The sequence below is a fragment of the Pongo pygmaeus genome, chromosome 23 (assembly GCF_028885625.2).
Source record: "Pongo pygmaeus isolate AG05252 chromosome 23, NHGRI_mPonPyg2-v2.0_pri, whole genome shotgun sequence".
NCBI lineage: Eukaryota > Metazoa > Chordata > Mammalia > Primates > Hominidae > Pongo > Pongo pygmaeus.
The window spans coordinates 61,947,459-61,968,441 of NC_085931.1; the positions used below are offsets into that span (position 1 = coordinate 61,947,459).

The following is a 20,983-nucleotide window of genomic DNA, read 5'->3' on the forward strand; positions in this document are numbered from 1 at the left end:
CCAAGGAGTGGACATAGGAGCACCCCGCTCACTAGCACTCTCAGTGACACACTTGGGGAATCTGTGCTTCATGTCTACAGCTTTAGGCTCTGTGAGCTGAAGTCTTGGACTCTGTGAGTGGCAGTGTGGGGAGTGGGGGAGGCATTTCCACCAAGTGATACAGTAAGAGTTTCACTAAACACAAAGCTATGGCTGCTTCCTAGACAGTCCATGCGCTTGTAAACTGGCAAGCAGAGTTAGCATTCTGGAAAGAGGTGATTGCCTGTAATCATCATTAGGAAGAAAGGATGTTGCCAGATAATAATAGGAAGGAGCAATGTATTTGGTACTCAGATGATTCATGCTATCTCTTGGTACTTGCATGTTTAGATATAACTATGTAAGTGTAACAACCACTGCCTCATAAAGGCATAGTAAGCAGGGGCTGAGACCCCCTTAGGCAAGAGGAGCAGGATCAACCCACCGGGCAAACAACCTAGACCAGCAAACGTGCTAGCCAGAGGATGAGAAGTGACAAGTATCAGTCTCTGTATGGGGTCCAACTACAATAGCAGGGGCTATGGTTTGTCCTTTCCCATTGACCCTTCTCTTGTACATTCCCCCATGACTGGTGACCAGTTAGAAACATGGAGCAGCTCTACCTGGATGGAATGAACTTTAAGAAGCAGGTGGATCTGAGCAATGTACACATGGGTGGCTTGCGGATGTTGCTGGCACCCTGCCTAAACATTCATCCTCCAATTGCTTTGAGTGTTGACGAAGGAAGCACACAGTTGCCCTTTTCCCCAGAGAACTGACCTTACTGAAACAGAAGGCCCCCTTCCACCTCACACCCTTGGCTGAAGGGCACAAAAGGCCCCTGGTCTTGAGGTAGGACTAACTCTGTAGGGCAATTTGCCCTCCAGAGCTTCCCTGGGACGGGGTGGGGTGGTGAAGCCGGCCTCCAGCTGAGACCACAACCTTGCTGAGCTTCTTGTCTCCTGCCCCCCTCACTCTTCTGAGAATGACCCTAATTAAATCACTTGAACAATGGCCTTCTCAGGGTCAGCTTCTAAGGAACCTGATACAAAATAGTCACATAAAACCAATACGATGGTGAACTTTATAGTATGTAAATTCTATCTCAGTAAGGCTGTTGTATTTTTTTTTAAATATTTACTATTTATTTACAGTAACTACATTTTTTTAAGTTCTACCTCATCAGGGGATACATTCCTGGGAACCCCTGGTCAGGTCAAACATCTTATGTTGAACATCTAAGTATTGCTGATTTAAAGGGGAGATGTGCTTGTTCTTGAGCTCCCAAATTAATAGGTGATTGAATTCTTTTGAAAACACTAAATTCCACTGAAATGGCCTCCAATATAGTGAATTGAGAGTAAACATGGGCTACCCTGCAACAGGTCAAGGCAGCTACCCCTCATTGATAAGGGTGATGATTTGCAGATTCTTTTGTCTTTTTGCTCAGTACACACTTCAGAGCCACAAAACACATACATTTACTCAATGTTTATGTAATTCAGCCTTTACTGTAAAAAAGGAAACAATAAAAACAAAACCCTATTAATAAACACAATGCAAACAATGCCCAAGATTATCATAAAAACACACTAGCAAGCCACAAGTACCAGAGAGGGGTGAACAGGCATATCTGCTAGCTCTCCTCTTGCAGTCCTCAGCCTCCCACAGGAGGCACAAGGTCCAAACTATTCCTCAAAAAAAAAAGGACAGCCTCTTTATGCTGAAATAGGAACTTTAAAGGAAGCTCTTCTTGTAGTCCAAATGGATGTACCTTGTGGTGTGGCTGCAAGGACTCTGGATTTTACCGCTTGTGTATTCCTAACTATAGCTAGGCCTGTCACCTGCTGTTCCTGTGATCTCAGCTTTACCCAGAAGAGCTCCTGAAGCAGAGTGGGTACACAGAAATCTGGAATGAATAGCTATCTGCTCAAAAACTCTTGTTTAAAAACAGATGACTGGGGCCGGGCGCAGTGGCTCATGCCTGTAATCCCAGCAGTTTGGGAGGCCGAGGCGGGCGGATCATGAGGTGAGGAGATTGAGACCATCCTGGGCAACATGGTGAAACCCCGTCTCTACTAAAAATACAAAAATTAGCTGGGCATGGTGATGCCAGCCACTCGGGAGGCTGAGGCAGGAGAATCCTTTGAACCAGGGAGTCAGAGGTTGCAGCGAGCCGAGACTGCGCCACTGCACTCCAGCCTGGCGACAGAGCGAGACTGTCTCAAAACAAACAAAGAAACAAACAAACCAGATGATTGGGAGACTGAAGAGGAAAAAAGATGGGAGACAACGTAGGGAAAGGATGGGGCCTCACAGATTCAGCTGTGGGTGGGGGGCAATCATTACCTCAGCAGAAGCACAAGGAATTGTCCCCGAGGTGAGCTTTGGAAAGAAAACAAAAACAAAAACAAAAAAAGCAAAAACACCTAAATTTCCTTTATTAAAGTGACATATAATCATGTTTTCTGATTCTCTTCACTGTCTGCCTCGGGGGAGGGGGTGGGGAAGGTGTTAATGATGCTGATCCCTAATTCTGCTTCAAGGAGATCTGGTGGGGACTTTTTCCACCAGTCCAGAGTTTGCTGGTGCTGACCTTATCCCTGTATCAAGGGCCTTGAATGTGGGAGGCTAATAGGATGGGTGGGTTGCAGGAGGCAGAAGAGGGGATGGCCTAGAGAGTTTCTCCATTCAGAGCTGGAGAGTTGTTGAAGGGAAGGGTATTTTAAAAGGGCTCCACCCACCCCTAGCCCCAGCCCCTCAGCTGTGGGGAGAGGCCACCTCCTCTGATGGGGTCTCGATGCTGCTGCTCTGCTCCTGGTCTGGCACATCCTCCTCTTCCTGCTCCAAGTTGAAGTTCTGTGAACAAAGTCACAGGTGAGGCCTGGCCCTGCATTTGCTCAACCGCAGCTCTGATACATTTAGTGGGGCAAACTTAGGCAAGAGCCACTCTACTGGGTTGTAGTCCCTATCCCTGAAGAGAAGCCGTTTCTTCCATCCCACCCGAAATGTGGACCTGACCTACCTCGAGCTCCTGAAGAATCTCATCCATGAAGTCCTGGGAGTTCTGTTTGTAAGACACAGCTAATCGAATTGCATCATTGAAGAGCTGGGGGTGAGGTAGAGATGGTGGATGAGCGTGCCTTGCACTCTGCCCAGTCCACCCCACTGGCCCCACTGTGAGACTACACAATACTCCATTCCTAAAATCAGCAACCTTACCCCTCCATTTGCCTCTCCCCGTCACCCTGACCTATGGATGGTCAATGGACTTCTGCCTCATCAAGTCCAGGCCCATCAGCTCCTCCCCTCCCTGCCACCCATGCCCATGCACTGTCCCGGTTCTCTCCATCACACCTGCAGTAAGCCCTTCTCTTCACAGCTTCCTTTACCACCTAGCGCCCTGACCTTGCTAGCTACCTCTGCAGTCAACCATACCTTCACAACATTGGTACCATCAGCAGCTGAGACGAAATACAGGGGCAGGGAGAACTTCTTGGCAAAATTGAAGCTTTTTTGGGTCACGTTTATGTCTGCTGTAAAGAGAAGGTAGGACATTGGTCTGTCTGTCAAGGGAAGGGAAGAGGGTTTGGAGAGGGGGCCACTGGAGGCCTTCATTCCAGAAAGTGGGATAGGCAGGGATGATTGGGAAACATGTCCTAGAAAGAGCTCAGTTAATAGGGATCTGTGTCTTGGAAAGAGCGCAGGTAGGCTTAGCTGGCTTCTTTATAAGGTGGGAAGAATGCAAGCAACCAAGGGTTGTATCTTATCGTGGGAGGGAGGACCAATCACTGAAGGTTGCCTGCCTGGGGAATGGAGGAGGAAATGTGTGAGGGCGGGTCCCCAGTGAATTGCTAACACCCACGTGCAGGATGGCCCCACCGTCAATTTTATTGGCCACCACGAGGCATGGGATCTCTGGTCTGAACTCCCGAAGCTCTGTATACCAGGCGCTCAGGTTCTTATAGGTGACTTTCCTCTGTACATCAAACACCTGCAAAGGGCAGAGGAAGAAAGATAGCTCAGGTATGTCAATGTTTCTGCACCCCATCTCCAGGTGACTCACACACCCAAGCAGGTGAGCATGAGCACATGGCGCTGTTGGTGGGAATGCTCTGAATTGCAGCCTCTCTGACCACAGAGGCTGCCCTTTCTCAGGGAAGCCGCCTGGAGCCTCGAGATGCAAAAATGTTTTTAAAAATCTTATTCTTGGCCCAGTGCAGTGGCTCACACCTGTAATCCCAGCACTTTGGGAGGTTGAGGCGGGTCGATCACCTGAGGTCAGGAGTTTGAGACCAGCCTGGCCAACATGGTGAAACTCCGTCTCTACTAAAAATGCAAAAAATTAGCTGGGCGTGGTGGCGCATGCCTGTAATCTCAGCTACTTGGGAGGCTGAGGCAGGAGAGTTGCTTGAACTAGGGAGACGGAGGTTGCAGCGAGCCCAGATCATGCCATTGTACTCCAGCCTGGGCAACAAGAGCAAAACTCTGTCTGAAATAAATAAATAAATAACGTATGCCTTTTTTGTTATCTTGTCATCTAATCTTAATCACCTATTTTAACAATCATAAATTGAATAAATTTGCCAATCGATAGTCTGTTAGAAATTGTAAAAACTTTTGTGTTTTTTAGTCTACTCTTGTATTTATTGCTTAAACTGTTTTAAAGTTCCTCTGTAGTAACTGTAAATGTTTCTAGAGTTTTACTTTAGTTACTATTGATTTACTTTTACTTATTTACTTTTTAGAGACAGGGTTTCACTCTGTCACCCAGGCTAGAATGCAGCGGCTCAATCACAGCTCACTGTAACCTCAAAACTCCTGGGCTTAAGGGATCCTTCTATCGCAGCCTCCCAAGTAGCTTGCACGCATTAATTTTTAATTTTTTTTTTTTTTTTGTAGAGGCAGGCTCTCCCTGTGTTACCCAGGCTCATCTCAAACTCTTGGCCTCAAGGGATCCTCCCACCTGGACCTCTAAAGGTGCTGGGGTTACAGGTGTTAGCCACCATAACCGCCCTTGATTTTTTTTTTTTTTTTTAGACGGAGTCTCACTCTGTTACCCAGGCTGGAGTGTGGTGGCATAATCTCAGCTCCCTGCAACCTTTGCCTTCTGTGTTCAAGTGATTCTCTTGTCTCGGCCTCCTCAGTAGCTGAGACTACAGGTGTGCGCCACCATGCCTGGCTAATTTTTATATTTTTAGTAGAGACAAGGTTTTGCCATGTTGGCCAGGCTGGTCTCGAACTCTTGACCTCAAGTGATCTCCATATATGGAGTCTTGCTCTGTTGCCCAGGCTGGAGTGCAGTGGCGCTATCTTGGCTCACTGCCACTGCAACCTCCACCTCTTGGGTTCAAGCGATTCTCTTGTCTCAGCCTCCAGAGTAGCTGGGATTACAGGTGCGTACCACCACGCCTGGCTAAGGGCAGATCACTGCCCGCCTAGGCCTCCCAAAGTACTGGGATTACAGGCATGAGCTACTGCACCTGGCTGATTTACTTTTAAGCTTTTGTTTACTTCTTTGTTCTGCTTTTTGTTTTTTGAGATGGGGTCTTACTCTGTCAGCCAGGCTGGAGTGCAGTGGCCCAATCTTGGCTTACTGCCCCTCGACCCCCTGGGCTCTGGTGATCCTCCTGCCTCAGCCTCCCGAGTAGCTGGAACTACAGGCACATGCCACCATGCCTGGCTAGTTTTGTTTATTTTTTGTAGAGCTAAGCTCTCATTATATTAACCAGGCTGGTCTTGAACTCTCAGGCTCAAGCAATCCTCCGGCCTTGGCCTCCCAAATTTCTGGGATTACAGGTATAAGCCACTGTGCCCGGCCTCTTTAAATTTTTTTAAAGTAATTTTTATGTTTTATTATTTGTAGTTCATAATTGTATTACTTTATAATTTGTTTTTACTTATTTTATTTTTATTTATTTATTTACTTATTTATTTTGAGATAGAGTCTTGCTCTGTTGCCTAGACTAGAGTGCGGTGGCAGTATCTTGGCTCACTGCCACTGCAAACTCCAACTCCTGGGTTCAAATGATTCTCCTGTCTTCAAAGCATTCTCCTGTCTCAGCCTCCCGACTAGCTGGATTACAGGTGCGCGCCACCACGCCTGGCTACTTTTTGTATTTCTAGTAGAGATGGGGTTTCACCATGTTGGTCAGGCTGGTCTCGAACTCCTGACCTCAGGTGATCTGCCTGCCTAGGCCTCCCAAAGTGCTGGGATTAAAGGCATGAGTCACCGCGCCCAGCCTGTTTCTACCTATTTTAAAATATCAGCAAGAAGGATGAGCACTGCAAACCAGCTCTAAGGGCAGAACTCTGAAAGACAACTGAGCTGCTGCTACAGTGAGCCTTCATGCCCTTCACAGGAGCTCCTCCAAAGTGTGTAGCCCAAACCGCCCTAGTACAACAGTCAGTGGATTAAAGTTACAGACAACCACCACCGTGTAACTGCTGGCACAGCTGACCTCACTTCTAAATCACCCAGCTATTTGTGCAAGCAACATGGTTCAAGCTCAGGGTTAGGGGCTCGCCCTGTGTGGTGGCGGGAGGGTCAGCAGCTGTCACATCTCAAGAGGTGGCAAGAAGTCTATGTGGATTCTCTTTCACAGGCCAATTTCAATAAATCACCACGTTGTATTGAATTCCCGATGAAGACTCCTTATGAAGGATGTCTCTAACTAAACTTCTGGAATCTGCCTCACACCAGGCTCAGATGCCTTTTGTCCAGGTCTGGTTTCCTGAGCATCCTTTCCTTGTTTTGAGAGCTGAGGAGGAACTGGCTAGAATGAGGAGCATCCCCATCTCAAGGTTTCAAGGTGGAGGGTCAAGCCCTGGTTCCATCTCTGACCCTCAGCTCCCCGTGTGGTCAGAAGGCAAGTGCTTTCTACTCACCAGGCCCCGTGCAGCAGACTGGGGCTGGTGGCAGGAACCTGCAGACACAGGCATGGTGGCAGAAGAGACACCCCAGGCCTTCAGAAGAGGGTCTGAGGGGAGTCCACGGACATGCATTAGATGCAGGAAGCAGTCACTCCAAGAGAAAAAGAGAGGTGAGCTCAAAATACCAAATGCCACTGTAGGCCTGAAACCAAACTGGCTAGGACCAAGCTCCTCTGCTCTTGAGGGTCAGACTTCTGCACTACACTGCCCCCATTTGCCTTGCCCCATCATCCTCTTGTTTAGTACCTTAACAGTTATCAGAGTTAAAGCTTTTGGAATTTTTCAAGGGATTTTCTTCTTAAGGGGCAGTCGGGGGAATTAGGTGACGAGCTCCTTCCTTTACCATCTGCAAAGGGTCAGAAGGGAAGAATCCTCACTGTCCTCACCACTGCTATCTGTACTGTGCCCACCAGTAAGTTCCTGGGGGCAGCACTTGTGTCTTTCCACCTTGGCACTCCCGGCATCCTGCACATGTGCATCACAGACAATCCATGTTGTGGAAGTGATCAGTGGTGCAGGAGCACACAGGAAAGAGCAATTCTAATGACAAACATCAGAGGAGGCTGCATGGAGGTGGTGGCATTTAAGCAGGGCCTGAAAAATGAGCAGAGTTTCAAATAAAGGGGTGTGAGCTGGGGAGAGGCTGAGGGAAGAGCATGAAGGAAGGTGTACAGAGGAACAGGTGACAATGAGCAGAACAGAGCAGCTCCTTCTGGATTCCCTCTGCTATTGCTTCTTACAGATGAGATGACACCTACTCAGCCATGCATCCCTCTCAGTGCCAAGGTAAGGCCGTGCATATTTACAGACAATCACTAAGTGGGAGGTAGGGCTAGAAAGGTGGGTATCTAAATGCTATGGGGTGCCATGGCAAACTTTAATATATGCCAACAATGGTGGCAACCTGTCCATCCCATGTGTTCTTTTAACCATGTGACTCTGGTTCCCCACGGAGAGATGCTATCTGTTTCTTCCCTCTGTGACTGTGGACACAGAGATGCCACGTATTCCAGGGCTAGGCCATAAAAGGAAATATAAGTCCCACCGGGTTCTCTTTGGATACTTGATCTTGGGATCTTGGCTGACACTCTGTGAGCAAACCCAAATCAGCCCAACTGACAAACTGTGAAGAAACACAGGGAGCAGAACCTGCTGGTGGTCTAGCCAAGTACCAGTGTGTGTGTGGGGAGATGCCCCAGGCAGTTCCAGGCTGGAACCCAGCCTTGCAGTCTTCTTAGCTGAGACTTCAGACATTATGGATTTCCGATCCATCAGAAAATGGTTGTTTTGTACCACCAGGTTTTGGGGTTTTGTGTTAAAGCAAGACCTTGAATGCTATTCCAAGAAGTTTTAGTGACCGAAGTTTTCACTTGGTGACAATTGCTAGGGTTAATAATTCAGAAGACTAGTCTATTACTTTCTGCATTGTTGATGGCTGATATTCATGAAAATGTGGTTTTTTTTTTTTTTTTTTAGATGGAGTTTTGCTCTTGTTGCCCAGGCTGGAGTGCAATGGTGTGATCTCGGCTCACTGCAACCTCTGCCTCCCGGGCTCAAGTGATTCTCCTGCCTCAGCCTCCCAAGTAGCTGGGATTACAGGCACCTGCCACCATGCCCGGCTAATTTTTTGTATTTTTAGTAGAGACGGGATTTCACCATGTTGGCCAGGCTGGTCTCAAACTGCTGACCTCAGGTGATCCACCCATCTTGGCCTCCCAAAGTGCTGGGATTACAGGCATGAGCCATTGTGCCCAGCCATGAAAATGTTTTTTAAGTGGCCCAAAAGAAAAACATGCTCCTTTTTAGCATCTAAAAGTGGTGGCCTGAGAACCAAGCCAGAGAATTCACGGGTAGGAACTTCTACAGGACACAGGTTTACGGAGCTCCTTTTTCCTTTCTTAGCCCTTTCCTCGGCTGCATTTTTCTCTTGGAGTGACTGCTTCACCACACCCTGGTCACCAGGGTGGAACCATAAGGATTGCGTCCTAGGCAACAAAACGGGAGGCTCAGGGGGAGGCAAGGGGCTAGCCTGAGAGAGAAGGTTCTCTGGGACCCGCAGCATCTACTCAGTCCCAGCATGTGCCCCCTAGGGAAAAGCAGCAGGCAACAGTGGAGGGAGGCGTTGGGAGCTTGTCTGACAGGTTAGATCCATCAGAGGGACTGTGGCCCTGTTTCAGGCACATGTTTGCCTCTTGGATGCTACACCTGATGTTGAAGCCCTGAGCTTGCTGTTCCACCTTTTCTCCACCCATCCCCACCTACAGAGAGCTCACCTGGCACCTTCTCACTAAGAAGCTCTGGGGAGCAGGTGTGGTTTGAAACATCCCCGGGTGACCCTAAGCCCCCCTCCCACAACACCTTGTAACACTTGCTTACAAGGGCCCAGGGCTGCTAAGCCCCTCACCCCTCAGGCCAGACTTGCCCAGTGCCTTTGTCCACCTCCCACCGTCTCATACCATGACTAAGCCCCTCACCCCTCAGCCAGACTTGCCCAGTGCCTTTGTCCACCTCCCACCGTCTCATACCATGACTAAGCCCCTCACCCCTCAGCCAGACTTGCCCAGTGCCTTTGCCCACCTCCCACCGTCTCATACCATGACTAAGCCCCTCACCCCTCAGCCAGACTTGCCCAGTGCCTTTGCCCACCTCCCACCGTCTCATACCATGACTGAGCCCCTCACCCCTCAGCCAGACTTGCCCAGTGCCTTTGCCCACCTCCCACCGTCACCTCCCACCGTCTCATACCATGATGCAGGCGTGGGCCTTGTGGTAGTAAGACGCATGCATGCTCTGGAACCGCTCCTGGCCTGCCGTGTCCCAAAAGTCTGCAACGTGAACACAGCTCTGACTGCGTGTTGGGGCTGCAGATCAGACAGACCCACATGCCTGGTGCATTTCTGTGCAAGTCACTAAAATACAACACACATGTGGCACAAACCACAGCACGTGTGTGTACATGGGGAGCACAGGAAGAAACAGAGACCACACAGCCCCACACGTGTGTCTTCAAGACACAGTGTACCTGAGTGTGATGTGAGAGGTGCGTGTTCACCTGTGTGTATGGGAAGACAGTGGGTCAGGGGCCAGGAGGAAGGACAACACACTGGAAGCCCAAGGAGGGAGAAGATAGTTCCCCGTTTCCCACGTGACATGCAGAGTCCTTGAACTTCTAAACTAGTCCAGCTTCTCACGTGCACTGACCACAGATGGTAGACAGAGTCAGGCAGGCTGTGTGCCTGGCCAAGGAGAAGATTATGACCCGATGGAAGGTCACAGCCCGATGTGGGAGATAATGTTCTGACCACATTTATTTTTTTAAACTGGCTGAGTAAGAACCCCTGAAGCTGGGAAAACTACTGCCTCATCGAAGGCCTCTTATGTTCTTCTTCCCTGAGGTGGGTACAGCCCCCTGACTTCTCCCTTCCTGAACCGTGTCCTGCACAGGTGCTGGCCTGGATGCCAGGTCCGAGGGCTGGGACTTGGCCCCTGCGTTCCTCCTTCCACCCACCATGGCCTCCTGGCTCTCTGGGTTCTCTCTACCACCCCTTGTCCCTGCCGGGGTCTCATTTTCTCCCTCTGGACTCTCTCCTTATGAACCTTCCCTCACCTCCCCTCGTCTCCCATTTCCTCCTTCCTGAGGGTCAGCATGGCTTGGCCCTGTGCCACTTACCCACAAGGATGGTCTTGCCATCTACCGTGGCTGTGTGCTTGTACAGGGTCAGGGCGTACGTGGACAGCTGCTGTGGCTGACTACACTCAGGTTAAGGACCAAAATCAATAAAAGGGGAGGTGAGGAAGGAGTGGGGAGCAGGGGTGTTTGGTTTGATGAAATGGATCCTCTCCCTCCTCTTCTCTTTGGAGTTATTGAGATTTTAAGTCAAACGAATGTTGCAGACAGAGGATCAGCTTCACATACCACTGGTACAAGCTCCATGGAAGGGTGAGGGGTGGGAGGAGATGGGAGTGTGTCCTGGCCATCGAAGTCTGAGTTAAAACATAGAACAGGATTTTACAGACAAGTGTCATAAAGGGCATCATGCAGTCAGAAAATGCAAATGTGGATACCCCAACTCAATCATGGATGGAGCTTTCGCAGGCTAGAAAGGAAACCCTAACCCTAGGTAGCAACATGACCATTCCAGGGACAAAAGCTCCCACAAGCCATACAGTTGACAAGCTGTCAATCAATTTGGAGTCTGCCTATGTGTGAGACCCTGAGAAAAAGGGTTAAACTCTGGGGATTAACACCTTCTGAGGCTGCAAGAAGCCGGACAGTGTAAAAAGCAGAGCCAAATGACGCAGGTGGGCTGGGTGTGCTGAAGCACTTGGTACAAGGTGGAGTAACACGTAGTCAGATCTTAAGGCAACTGAGCCTTGGGGTGCCAAGCCTAGGACAGGGAGCAGCAGGCTCCAGGGACTCCTCTCACCTGTGGTTCTCAGTGGATCCACTTGGGAAGCTGTTTAAAAATCTCCCAGTTGCGGGGAGGAACTCACTCCAAACCTATACAATGTAACAATTCATGGGAGGAAGGTGGGGCTGGCAGCTCCTATTTTGCAAAGTTCATTCATATCAGAGATTTTTTTCAATAGTAGGGGGCCCAAGCTTTGAGGTTAGAGAGGTTAAATGACTTGGCCAGTGTCAGAAGCTACTGAGGAGGAGGAGGTGGGGTTTGAATCCAGGCATTAGATCCAAACCATTTGCTGTTTGCCATTCTACTGCCCTCTTAATATAGAACAATCCAAATATGAGTAAGGTCCAAAATATACAGCACTGATTGTGCAATGCCATGTGGGTCAATCGGCAAGAAACAAGTGTGGAACAAAAACCTGTGCATTCACTTACCCAATCCTCCTTCCTGGGCTGCTGGTACAAAGGGGTGGGCAGTGGGACACTGATACATGAGCGTGGGAAGACCCACAGGAATAAAGGGTACTTCAAACCTTGAAGGATACAAGCCATCCATGAGAAATCTCTCCATGAGTCTGTAAGCAGAACAGGCAAGGTGGTCAGATGGAGTCTCCATCTCTCCCTTGTCCCAAACTTTATCGCCCTAAGGCTGACAACCTGGAAGCCACCTGTGGCTTCCCTTCCCCCTTTCACTTCACAGCCACACAGTTTCTGGGTCAAGTCTGGAAGCTGGGAATCAGCATTACCAACCCGTCATAACAAAACAGCTCATGTCACTATGAGTACACACGCCAGCCCATGTGAAGCTCTCAAATCTGTTATTTGCACCGCAGCACAATGCTGCACATACAATTACCCTTGTGTTATGCACAGGGAAACAGAGGCTAGGCCAAAGCTGTGCCTTCCGTTCAAGAGCCATTTCCCGGCCGGGCGCGGTGGCTCACGCCTGTAATCCCAGCACTTTGGGAGGCCAAAGCGGGTGGATCACTTGGGGTCAGGAGTTCGAGACCAGCCTGGCCAACATGGTGAGGCCCTTGTCTCCACTAAAAATACAAAAAATTAGCCAGGCGTGGTGGCACACGCCTGTAATCCCAGCTACTCAGGAGGCTGAGACAGGAGAATCTGCTTGATCTATTGGTTATTGAGAGGACTATCTATTCTGAATGTGGTCAGTTATCCTGTGAAAAAATTAGGCAGACTTGGTCACTCTGTGCAAAACCATCCAGTGGTTCCCCATTTCTTTCAGTTCAAACTCTCCCATTTCTTTTCTCTCCCTCCGTTCTAGCCACTGGCCATTTCCTCCTTTTGTTGTTGAAATGCTCCTGCCAGATATCTGCAAGGCTTACTCCTTGCTTTTTTCAAGTCTTCGACCCAATGTTACCTTTACAACTAGGCCTTCCCTGACCACTCTCTTGACATTGCAACCTTTTTTCCCTCACATTTTGAAGGGTCACTGCTTGCCTGTCTGTCAGTGTAATACACTCTAACCATGATTTTATACTTCTGATATTTAAACTGCAGCTTGAATTGTAAAAGGAGGATAGATTTTATTTATAACTATAAAGAAACAGCACCCTTACTATAAAGAAAACACATCATCTTCTTAGATCACGTAGAAAATTACACAAAGAAATGACCGCAGCCAAGGTTAAGATGGTAAATGAAAAAGACTCAAGCTCAGAACACTGTCTTGAGAGGGCACATGCTCAGGAAGTGCAGGAGGAAGAGGAGAGATCCATAAACTTGCCTCATCAAAGTAGAAGCAGTGAAAGAATAAAAACACAGGCACAGAGGGATTTTCTTAAGGAAAAGTTGCCTCTGGAAGACAGGATGAAGGAGAGAAAAACAAGCCCCAGAGACTCATTCCCTCCCAACATTCTGCCGCTTAGCAGAGAACCAGCTCGGCAGGCCTGAGCTCAAAAACAGAGCATCCCTATCTCTGGAGGCTCTAGGAAGCTGCCTCTGTCTCTGTCACATACACAGATGTTCCCTGTCTTCTTTTCCCAAAAATATTTAGAGTAGGCACTGGTCACTGGTAGCCTAAGCACAACTCCCTCAGGATAATGAGAGCTTGGGACCCAGGGAGTCACATGCTGTGACTTTTCTGCTTGTAAATTTCCCCCATTACCCTACTCTGTACTCACACCATGTGGCCTTAGTTTTGGGTGGGGGGTGTGCCTTTGCCCTCTTTGCACAACGAGGATAGGCAATTATTAACGGGAATGGAAGACCCTAAAGGCCAAGTTAGACAGCTATCAAAGAAAAAAGACAACACATCTGGACCTAACTACTCTTAAAGATAGAATCAGAAAGCCACGTCTTGTTGGCCGGGTGCGGTGGCTCACACCTGTAATCCCAGCACTTTGGGAGGCCAAGGCAGACAGATTACTTGAGGTTAGGAATTCCAGACCAACCTGGCCAACATGGCAAAACCTCTGCTAAAAATACAAAAACATTAGCTAGGCATGGTGGCGCATGCCTGTAATCCCAGCTACTCAGGACGCTGAGGCATGAGAATTGCTTGAACCTGGGAGGCGGAGGTTGCAGTGAGCTGAGATTGCACCACTGTACTCCAGCCTGGGTGACAGAGCAAGACTCTCTCCAAAAAAAAAAAAAAAAAAAAAGCCGTGTCTTGTTATTAAGCAGTATGATCACCTGGGGTCAAAAGAAATCTGGTCGGGCGCAGTGGCTCACATCTGTAATCGCAGCTCAGGAAGGTGGCATGTGCAGGAGCAAAGGAAAAGCCTTCCACAGGAGGCAGTGCCCAGGTCTGAGGACGCCTGTTCACAGGGGGTAGGGGAACTGTCATCAGAGCCCACCAACAGAGCCCTGGGTGGAATCAAGAAGCATGAACATGCTGCATGAGGAAAAAAAAAAAAAAAAAAAGGAGGCACCTTAAAGAAAGCCTGGTGACTGGGGCTGCTACTGTTGTAAATTTCTGAACCGTGCAAGAAGGCCGCACTGCCACAAGATCGCTATCTAGAAATGAGGCCGTGTACAACTGACGCCCTTCAGATATGATGAACACAGGTGTTAACTTTATTTATTTATTTATTTATTTATTTTTTGAGACAGGGTCTTACTCTGTCACTAGGCTAGAGTGCAGTAGCGCAATCATAGCTCACCACAGCCTGGATGTGTTAACCTCTTAATGGGTGTTTTAGCCCAACTGAGTTTAGATTCATAGGTTAGAGACACTGAAAATGGGCAGATAATTCTTGAGTCCAGTCAAAACTGAACTACAGTGTTCTCATGCACTCACCTTCCCTCAGATGCACTGTTTTCATAATGGTCTTTGTATCTGGGACAACCTTTTGCCTGAGATACTGCTAGTGGATGAAGACTGGCTTGTTTTCTAATTGTTATGTCTGTGGAGGCCAATGTTATGGTAATCTTTGATGTCAAGTTAACTACTTGGATTCTTATTTTTTGTTAGTGTTTGAAATGAGGCGTATAAAGAGACTAGCATTGAACTTGGGAGCTGGGTAGCACTTGGTATGAGACCACCTTACGTCTCATACCAAGATACAATCTCCGAAAGTTCTGTTTGTTATTAAAGTGGCAATTTGCTCTCCACCTGCCTGCCATTTCTATTCTCTCTTTGTTGTTTTTAAACTTGAGTGGGGCTAAAGGGGGTGTTATTTATTGGGTAACCTTCCCAAACTACAACACCTACCCTCACTTTTATTGTACAGGCCTGCTGTTGAGGATGGTCAAAGTAACTATAAAATACTAAACCAGAGGCCGGGCGTGGTGGTTCACGCCTGTAATCCCAGCACTTTCGGAGGCTGAGGTGGGCAGATCACGAGGTCAGGAGATGGAGACCATCCTGGCTAATAAGGTGAAACTCTGTCTCTACTAAAAATACAAAAATAAAATTAGCTGGGTGTGGTGGCAGGCGCCTGTAGTCCTAGCTACTCGCGAGGCTGTGGCAGGAGAATGGTGTGAACCCGGAAGGCGGAGCTTGCAGTCAGCCGAGATCAAGTCACTGCACTCCAGCCTGGGGGACAGAGTGAGGCTCCGTCTCAAAAAAAAAAATACTAAACCAGAGCTGCAGTGTGTGATTGTGTGGTGGGGAAGAGAGAGAGAGAGAGAGAGAGAGAATTCAAATTCATGGAGATGGCCTAAAAACCAGCAAAGCCCCCAGAGAATTATTCACAGCTACCTGAGTCAAAGGACATGATTATAAAAATGAAGATAGAAAACAAGGTGGGCCTGGAGTACTTGGGAGATAAGCGTAACCACTTCTCTGGGCAGGGGCAAGTGTACCCTCATGCTATGAAGGCAGAAATGGACATGTGCCCTCAGCAGTCCTAGGTGTGAGAAATAGGACGTCTCATGGAGACAAGCTGGCAGCACCGCAGAGCCTCCCTTCAGCTCTCCGGGTGGCATGTAGGCACCGAAATTCATTACAAGAAGAAGCCAATCTTCACAATGATTATAGTCAATCGTCAGTTCTACCCAGTTTTCTCTATTTCAGAGAGTCCCTCCAAGAAAGCATCTTTACCACCTTTACCCAATCTGTCACAGTGGCATAGTCACTTTTCTCTTTCCATTCCCACTCCCCGCCCTTGCCATCCCTCAGCCCACAAACCACATACAATGTCCTCAGTTGCTCCACACGTTCTCTCAGGGCTCAGAGGAAACATTTAAATTCCTCAGTCCTTATGACCTGCCCCCTCCACCCAACACACACAACGGCTCAAGTGATTCCCCTCGTTCCCCCATGAACATCTGGGCTCCAGCCAAGACTGCTCCTTCACCAGACCCAAGAAGCCATGCTCCTCTGCCTCTGGAGGACTTTTTAAATGACCCAGACCCTCTCTGGAGCTGGTATTTATTCCCTAATCTCCCAACATACTTGGATTTGCCCACTGCGCTATCTCCCAGGCAGATGATCTTCACGTTGTCATCAGCATCATACTTCCCTTGGTCCAACTCACTGGGTTTGGTTCTGTGTTCTGCCATTGGCTCCTAGCTGTAGAGAGGGGTCCAGCCCAAGGGAGGGGAGGGCCTTGTCACTGTCTGGGAAGATCAACAAGAGGCTGTTGTCAGAGATAAGTCCCCTCAACCAAATCTCCAGCTGTACCTCCATCCAGACTGCTTCCCTCAGAGCCGGACTGAGATACGGTATGCAACTGACTACTAGACCTGGAATAGCACAGTATGACACACAGGCATCAATAATATGTTATACACAAATACTTAAGTCCTGTGCACCCCAAATGCTGCTCCTCACATTACCCATTTGCACAAGAAATTCACCAGGCATCCAGTGCCAAAGGCTGCGTGCAACATAATGTCTAGCTGTTTTACTCTCCTCACACCTAAATATGACTTTGCAAACATTCCTGAGAATGTAACCACAGTCCAGACTCTTAGCTAGGGGGGCACATAGAAATGATATGATGACGAGATAGCAGCAATAGGTGAGCCTTACTGGGCATTCACCATGAGCAGACGTTGCACAGGGTTCAGAGGATGGAAGACACAATGATAGCAGAGTCTACTGTGGTGAGAGCTACGACAGAAGTATGCACACGGGTCAGGGGTAGAAAATACCAACAGGGCCCCCGAGTTTTCCTGACTGTGCCACCACACAGCTACTGCTTCTGCACAGCCAAAGACTTCGGCTTGTTTATCCAGGGAGACAATTCCTGGGAAGTGGCAGATGCCTGGAAAGCATGATGAGGGGTCTGCCCCCTTTCACCTGTACCCTGTAGAGAGAGCGACAGAAAGCCAAATCCAGCTTCATGGCTCCATGCTTGAAGACGTTCTTTCTTTTGTTTAGAGATAGGGTCTCACTCTGTCGCCCAGGCTGGAGTGCAGTGGCGCGATCACGGCTCACTGCAGCCTCCAACTCCTGGACTCAAGCGATCCTCCCTCCTCGGCATCCCTGGACTATAGGCGTGAGCCACCGCTTACGGGCGAAGACTTGCTTGTCGGTGTCCTCGCCATCTAAGTGGGTAAGCTATCTTTCGATAAATGTTTTTGGCCACCAACCATGTCCAGGCATCGCCAGGCTGCCCGTCCCGTCCCCCACAACAGCCTCGCGAGGCCACCTTTCCGTGCTTCCTCCGACCGGGACGCCCTCCCGCCCACACCGCTAGGGAGGCCTCGGAGGGGGTGTCCCCGCGTGCTAAGCCAGCCACCGGGGCGGATTTGCCCTCACGTGCGGTTCCGAGTGAGGGCTGGAAAGACCAGGGACGCTGAGGGTCGGCCCCTCGGGCCCTGCCGCCCGTCTGGACTCTGCGCGCTCTCGAACCACGCCCGCCGGCCCAGCTCCCGCTGCAGCGCCTCCGCTTCCGGCTCGGCCGGCGTCCTCACGGCTGCTACGCAACCGCGCAAGGACCCCGAGGGAGGCTGCCCGGCCGAAGGCCTGAAGGACCCCCCGGGGCGCTGGCTGCCCAGCGCGGCGCCTGGCGGGAGGGCCGCAGGGAGTGCGCATGCGGCTGAATGCGGGACTGGGGCTCATGGCTGTGGGTGTGGTACTGAGGCTTCAGTGGGTGCCGCCCGCCTAGAGGGAGTGGAGAGGTGAGCACGTCAGGGGTGGGGGGCGCAGGTCAAGCTTTCACCAGTTTTTAATTCTTTGATGGGGTAAATTTGAGCAATTTTCTTGACTTGTCGACATTTGTTATTAACTGAGCAGGAATTAGGAGAGGAACCCGGTCCTCTCCACACAGCCCAGCAGGTACGCCGCCCATGTGCCTGTGGAGAAGAGAGGTTCCTGTGGGGCAGACAGGTGTGGACCAAGTAGCTGTGAAATTTCTTCTGAAGGAAACACACAAGGAGGAAGCGAGTGAGCTCAGTGGAGGAGGGGCGCTACCCCAGGGGACGTCCCCATGCATGGGCTTGTGAACCCCGAATATGTGAGACGGTCTCAGTCAATTTAGAAAGTTTATTTTGCCAAGGTTGAGGACGCACGCCCGTGACACAGCCTCAGGAGGTCTTGACATGTGCCAAAGGTGGTGGGGACACAGCTTGGTTTTATACATTTTAGGGAGACAGGAGACATCAATATATGTAAGATGAACGTTGGTTCCGTCGGGAAAGGCGGGACAACTCGAAGCAGGGAGGGGGCTTCCAGGTCACAGGTAGGTGAGAGACAAACTGTTGTATTCTTTTGGGTTTCTGAATAGCCTCCGCAAAGGAGGCAATCACACATGCACCTATCTCAGTGAGCAGAGGGGTGACTTTGAATAGAAGGGGAGGCAGGTTTGCCCTAAGCAGTTCCCAGCTTTTTTCCCTTTAGCTTAGTGATTTTGGGGCCCCCAGATTCATTTTCCTTTTATAGGCTAGACAGCTTTAGGAACTGAAAGGTTCACGAGGCTGTAACGAAGAGTGGAGTTGCCCCAGGTGAGCCTGGGCCCAACAGCGTGCAGGACCTGGGCGCCCACAAGGGGCTCCTGGGAGGGTTCGGGAAAGGGAGCTGTGAACCCTATCTGAGATGGTTTCAGGTAATATAGAAAGACGTGCACCCGTGACACAGCCTCAGGAGGTCTTGACGACAAGTGCCCAAGGTGGTCAGGGCACAGCTTGGTTTTAGGGAGACATGAGACATCAATCAATATATGTAAGAAGTACGTTGCTTCCATCCAGAAAGATGGGGACAACTGGAAGCAGGGAGGGGGCTTCCAAGGTCACAGGTAGGTGAGAGACAAATGTTGCATTGTTTTGAGTTTCTGATTAGCCTCTCCAAAGGAGGGAATCAGATGTGCACCTATCTTAGTGAGGAGATAGGTGACTTGGAATAGAAAGGGAGGCAGGTTTGCTCTGAGCAGTTCCCAGCTTGACTTTTCCCTTTAGCTTAGTAATTTTGGGGCCCCAAAATTTTCCTTTAAGAGAGCCTGTGACTAGGCTCTCTCATTTTTACGTCCTGCGAGGAGGCTGCTACACACATGCAGAAGTCATGCTGGTGGCCTGGACACTGAAGGGAGAGAAGTGGATTTGAGAGACATTTAGGAGGTAAGATTGCCAGGACCTTGGTGATAGCTTGGATATGGAGGGTGGAGGAGGAGGGGTGTCAAGCAGATAATGCTCTTAGATTACCACCTGGGATATTAGGGAGAGTGAGCAGGCTGTTTTTTCTTTGTTAGGCAGAACTTGGTCTTGTGGTGCAGTAGGGTGCCTGGAGCCGAAAGCCTGACTTCCTCATACAGGCCAGACCCCACATGTGACTGCCAGGCCACTTTGAGGCTGAGAGAGATGGTTTTGTCTGGCCTCTGTCTTGCACTTGTTTACGGATGACTTCTGTGTTGGCAGATTTAGGGGTCCGCCAGATAGGATCCTGTGAAGAGACCTCAAAGGTCTTTAGTCCAATCTATAAAACATTTTTATGTTCATTATATCTTTTCCACAATCAAAGATGAATAAAATATACAGAGGTGTATTTAGTGAATAAGGTTGATGGTGCACCTGTGCTAGGCAGTGTTTTAGTTCGTTAAGACACCAAGGAGTTGAGACAATCCTTTACCTTAGAGTTTTGTGTCTGTAAGTCCTGCTGTTGAGAGCTGTGTGTGTTAAAATGTCTGATTTGGGCAGGTGAGATCTGGGCCCTCTGTAAGTTCAGGAGGTTGGTGTCCAGCAAATATTCAGTGCCCTATCAACATCCCAGTTCTCGTCCACCAATCTTCCAATTCTAGGACTGATGTGGAGGCACTCAGAGCGACTTCAGAGGAGAAGTAATGTGCTCTGTGGCTATCTTGTTTTGGAGTGTAAATTGTAAATCCTCTGCAAACAAAACGTTGGAAACAAGTAGTGTTTCGGCTTGAGTTTCTTGTAAACGGCTTGCAGTCATATAAACCAGAGCATGTATACCACAGGCCAACGTGAGTGTCCCTCTATCACCCTTTTTCCCAGTGACCTAGGTGGAGATTTAAACAGAATAATGTGTGCAGCCTCACTGTGTGAAAATCCAGTGCTTTGAGCTTGGAGTGTCATCAGGGAAGGGCCCCTGACTTGGAAGGCTGCTGCGGTGCGTCTCGCTCTGTGACAGGAGGCACAACATGGCCTTGGTCTTATGATGACCTTTGGTGCCCTAGCTCACTGTATCCCTGATTAGCCTGATGCAGGCGCTGGGCCCTGGTTCTGGAGGTGAGAAAACACCCTGGGCTTCCACTGCATGGCTGGCACTGTGAGCATTCAGGTGCCTATTTGGGCACTGATACGGAGTCCTGTGCCAGATGCAGTGGTGCACACCTGGGAGCCAAGAGTCCCTGCTTCTACTGGAGAATCTGGACAGATGTAAAGGGTAAGAAAGGCTAGGGGTAGGAGTTAGGGTTAGGGTTAGGCTTGGGGCTGGGGTTGAGGTTGTGTTTATGGTTAAGGTTATGGTTGGGGTTGTGTTTAGGGTTATGATTAGGGTTTAGTGTTAGGGGTTAGGGCTAGGGATAGGGGGTTAGGGTTGGCGTTAGGGTTAGGGGTTAGGGGTTAGGGTTAGGGGTTAGGGTTCGGGTTAGGGTTCAGGTTAGAGTTTAGGGGTTATTGTTAGGGTTCGGGTTCAGGTTGGGTTTAGGGTTCGGGTTCGGGTTCAGGTTTGGGTTAGGGGTTAGGGGTTCGGGTTCGGGGTTAGGGTTCGGGGTTGGGGTTAGGGGTTCGGGGTTTGGGTTAGGGGTTCGGGTTGGG

The 20,983-nt window shown here is 49.5% G+C and overlaps 1 protein-coding gene and 1 pseudogene across 33 annotated transcripts; one reads left to right on the top strand and one right to left on the bottom strand.

Moving 5' to 3' along the window:
• Positions 1-1,509: 1,509 nt before the first annotated feature.
• Positions 1,510-17,849, bottom strand: RABL2B (RAB, member of RAS oncogene family like 2B). 33 transcript variants are annotated; one of them, XM_063663034.1, is made up of 11 exons: positions 17,532-17,663; positions 16,800-16,880; positions 16,221-16,384; positions 11,886-11,934; positions 10,622-10,701; positions 9,697-9,776; positions 6,907-6,998; positions 3,901-4,012; positions 3,457-3,554; positions 3,044-3,127; positions 1,510-2,877 (listed from the first exon to the last, which is right to left on the bottom strand). In XM_063663034.1, exons 3-11 carry the CDS (start codon positions 16,325-16,327, stop codon positions 2,779-2,781), a joined length of 801 nt encoding a protein of 266 aa, XP_063519104.1. In that variant the 5' UTR covers positions 16,328-16,384; positions 16,800-16,880; positions 17,532-17,663; the 3' UTR covers positions 1,510-2,778. The 33 variants fall into 33 exon arrangements, with proteins under 33 accessions (XP_063519104.1, XP_063519100.1, XP_063519105.1 ...); XM_063663030.1 differs by lacking the exon at positions 16,800-16,880 and adding an exon at positions 16,922-17,076 and having other exon boundaries at positions 17,532-17,657; XM_063663035.1 differs by lacking the exon at positions 16,800-16,880 and adding an exon at positions 17,076-17,317 and having other exon boundaries at positions 17,532-17,657.
• A 55-nt stretch (positions 17,850-17,904) lies between these two features.
• Positions 17,905-20,983, top strand: part of LOC129023128 (tubulin beta-8 chain-like) — a 52,354-nt pseudogene continuing 49,275 nt past the window's right edge.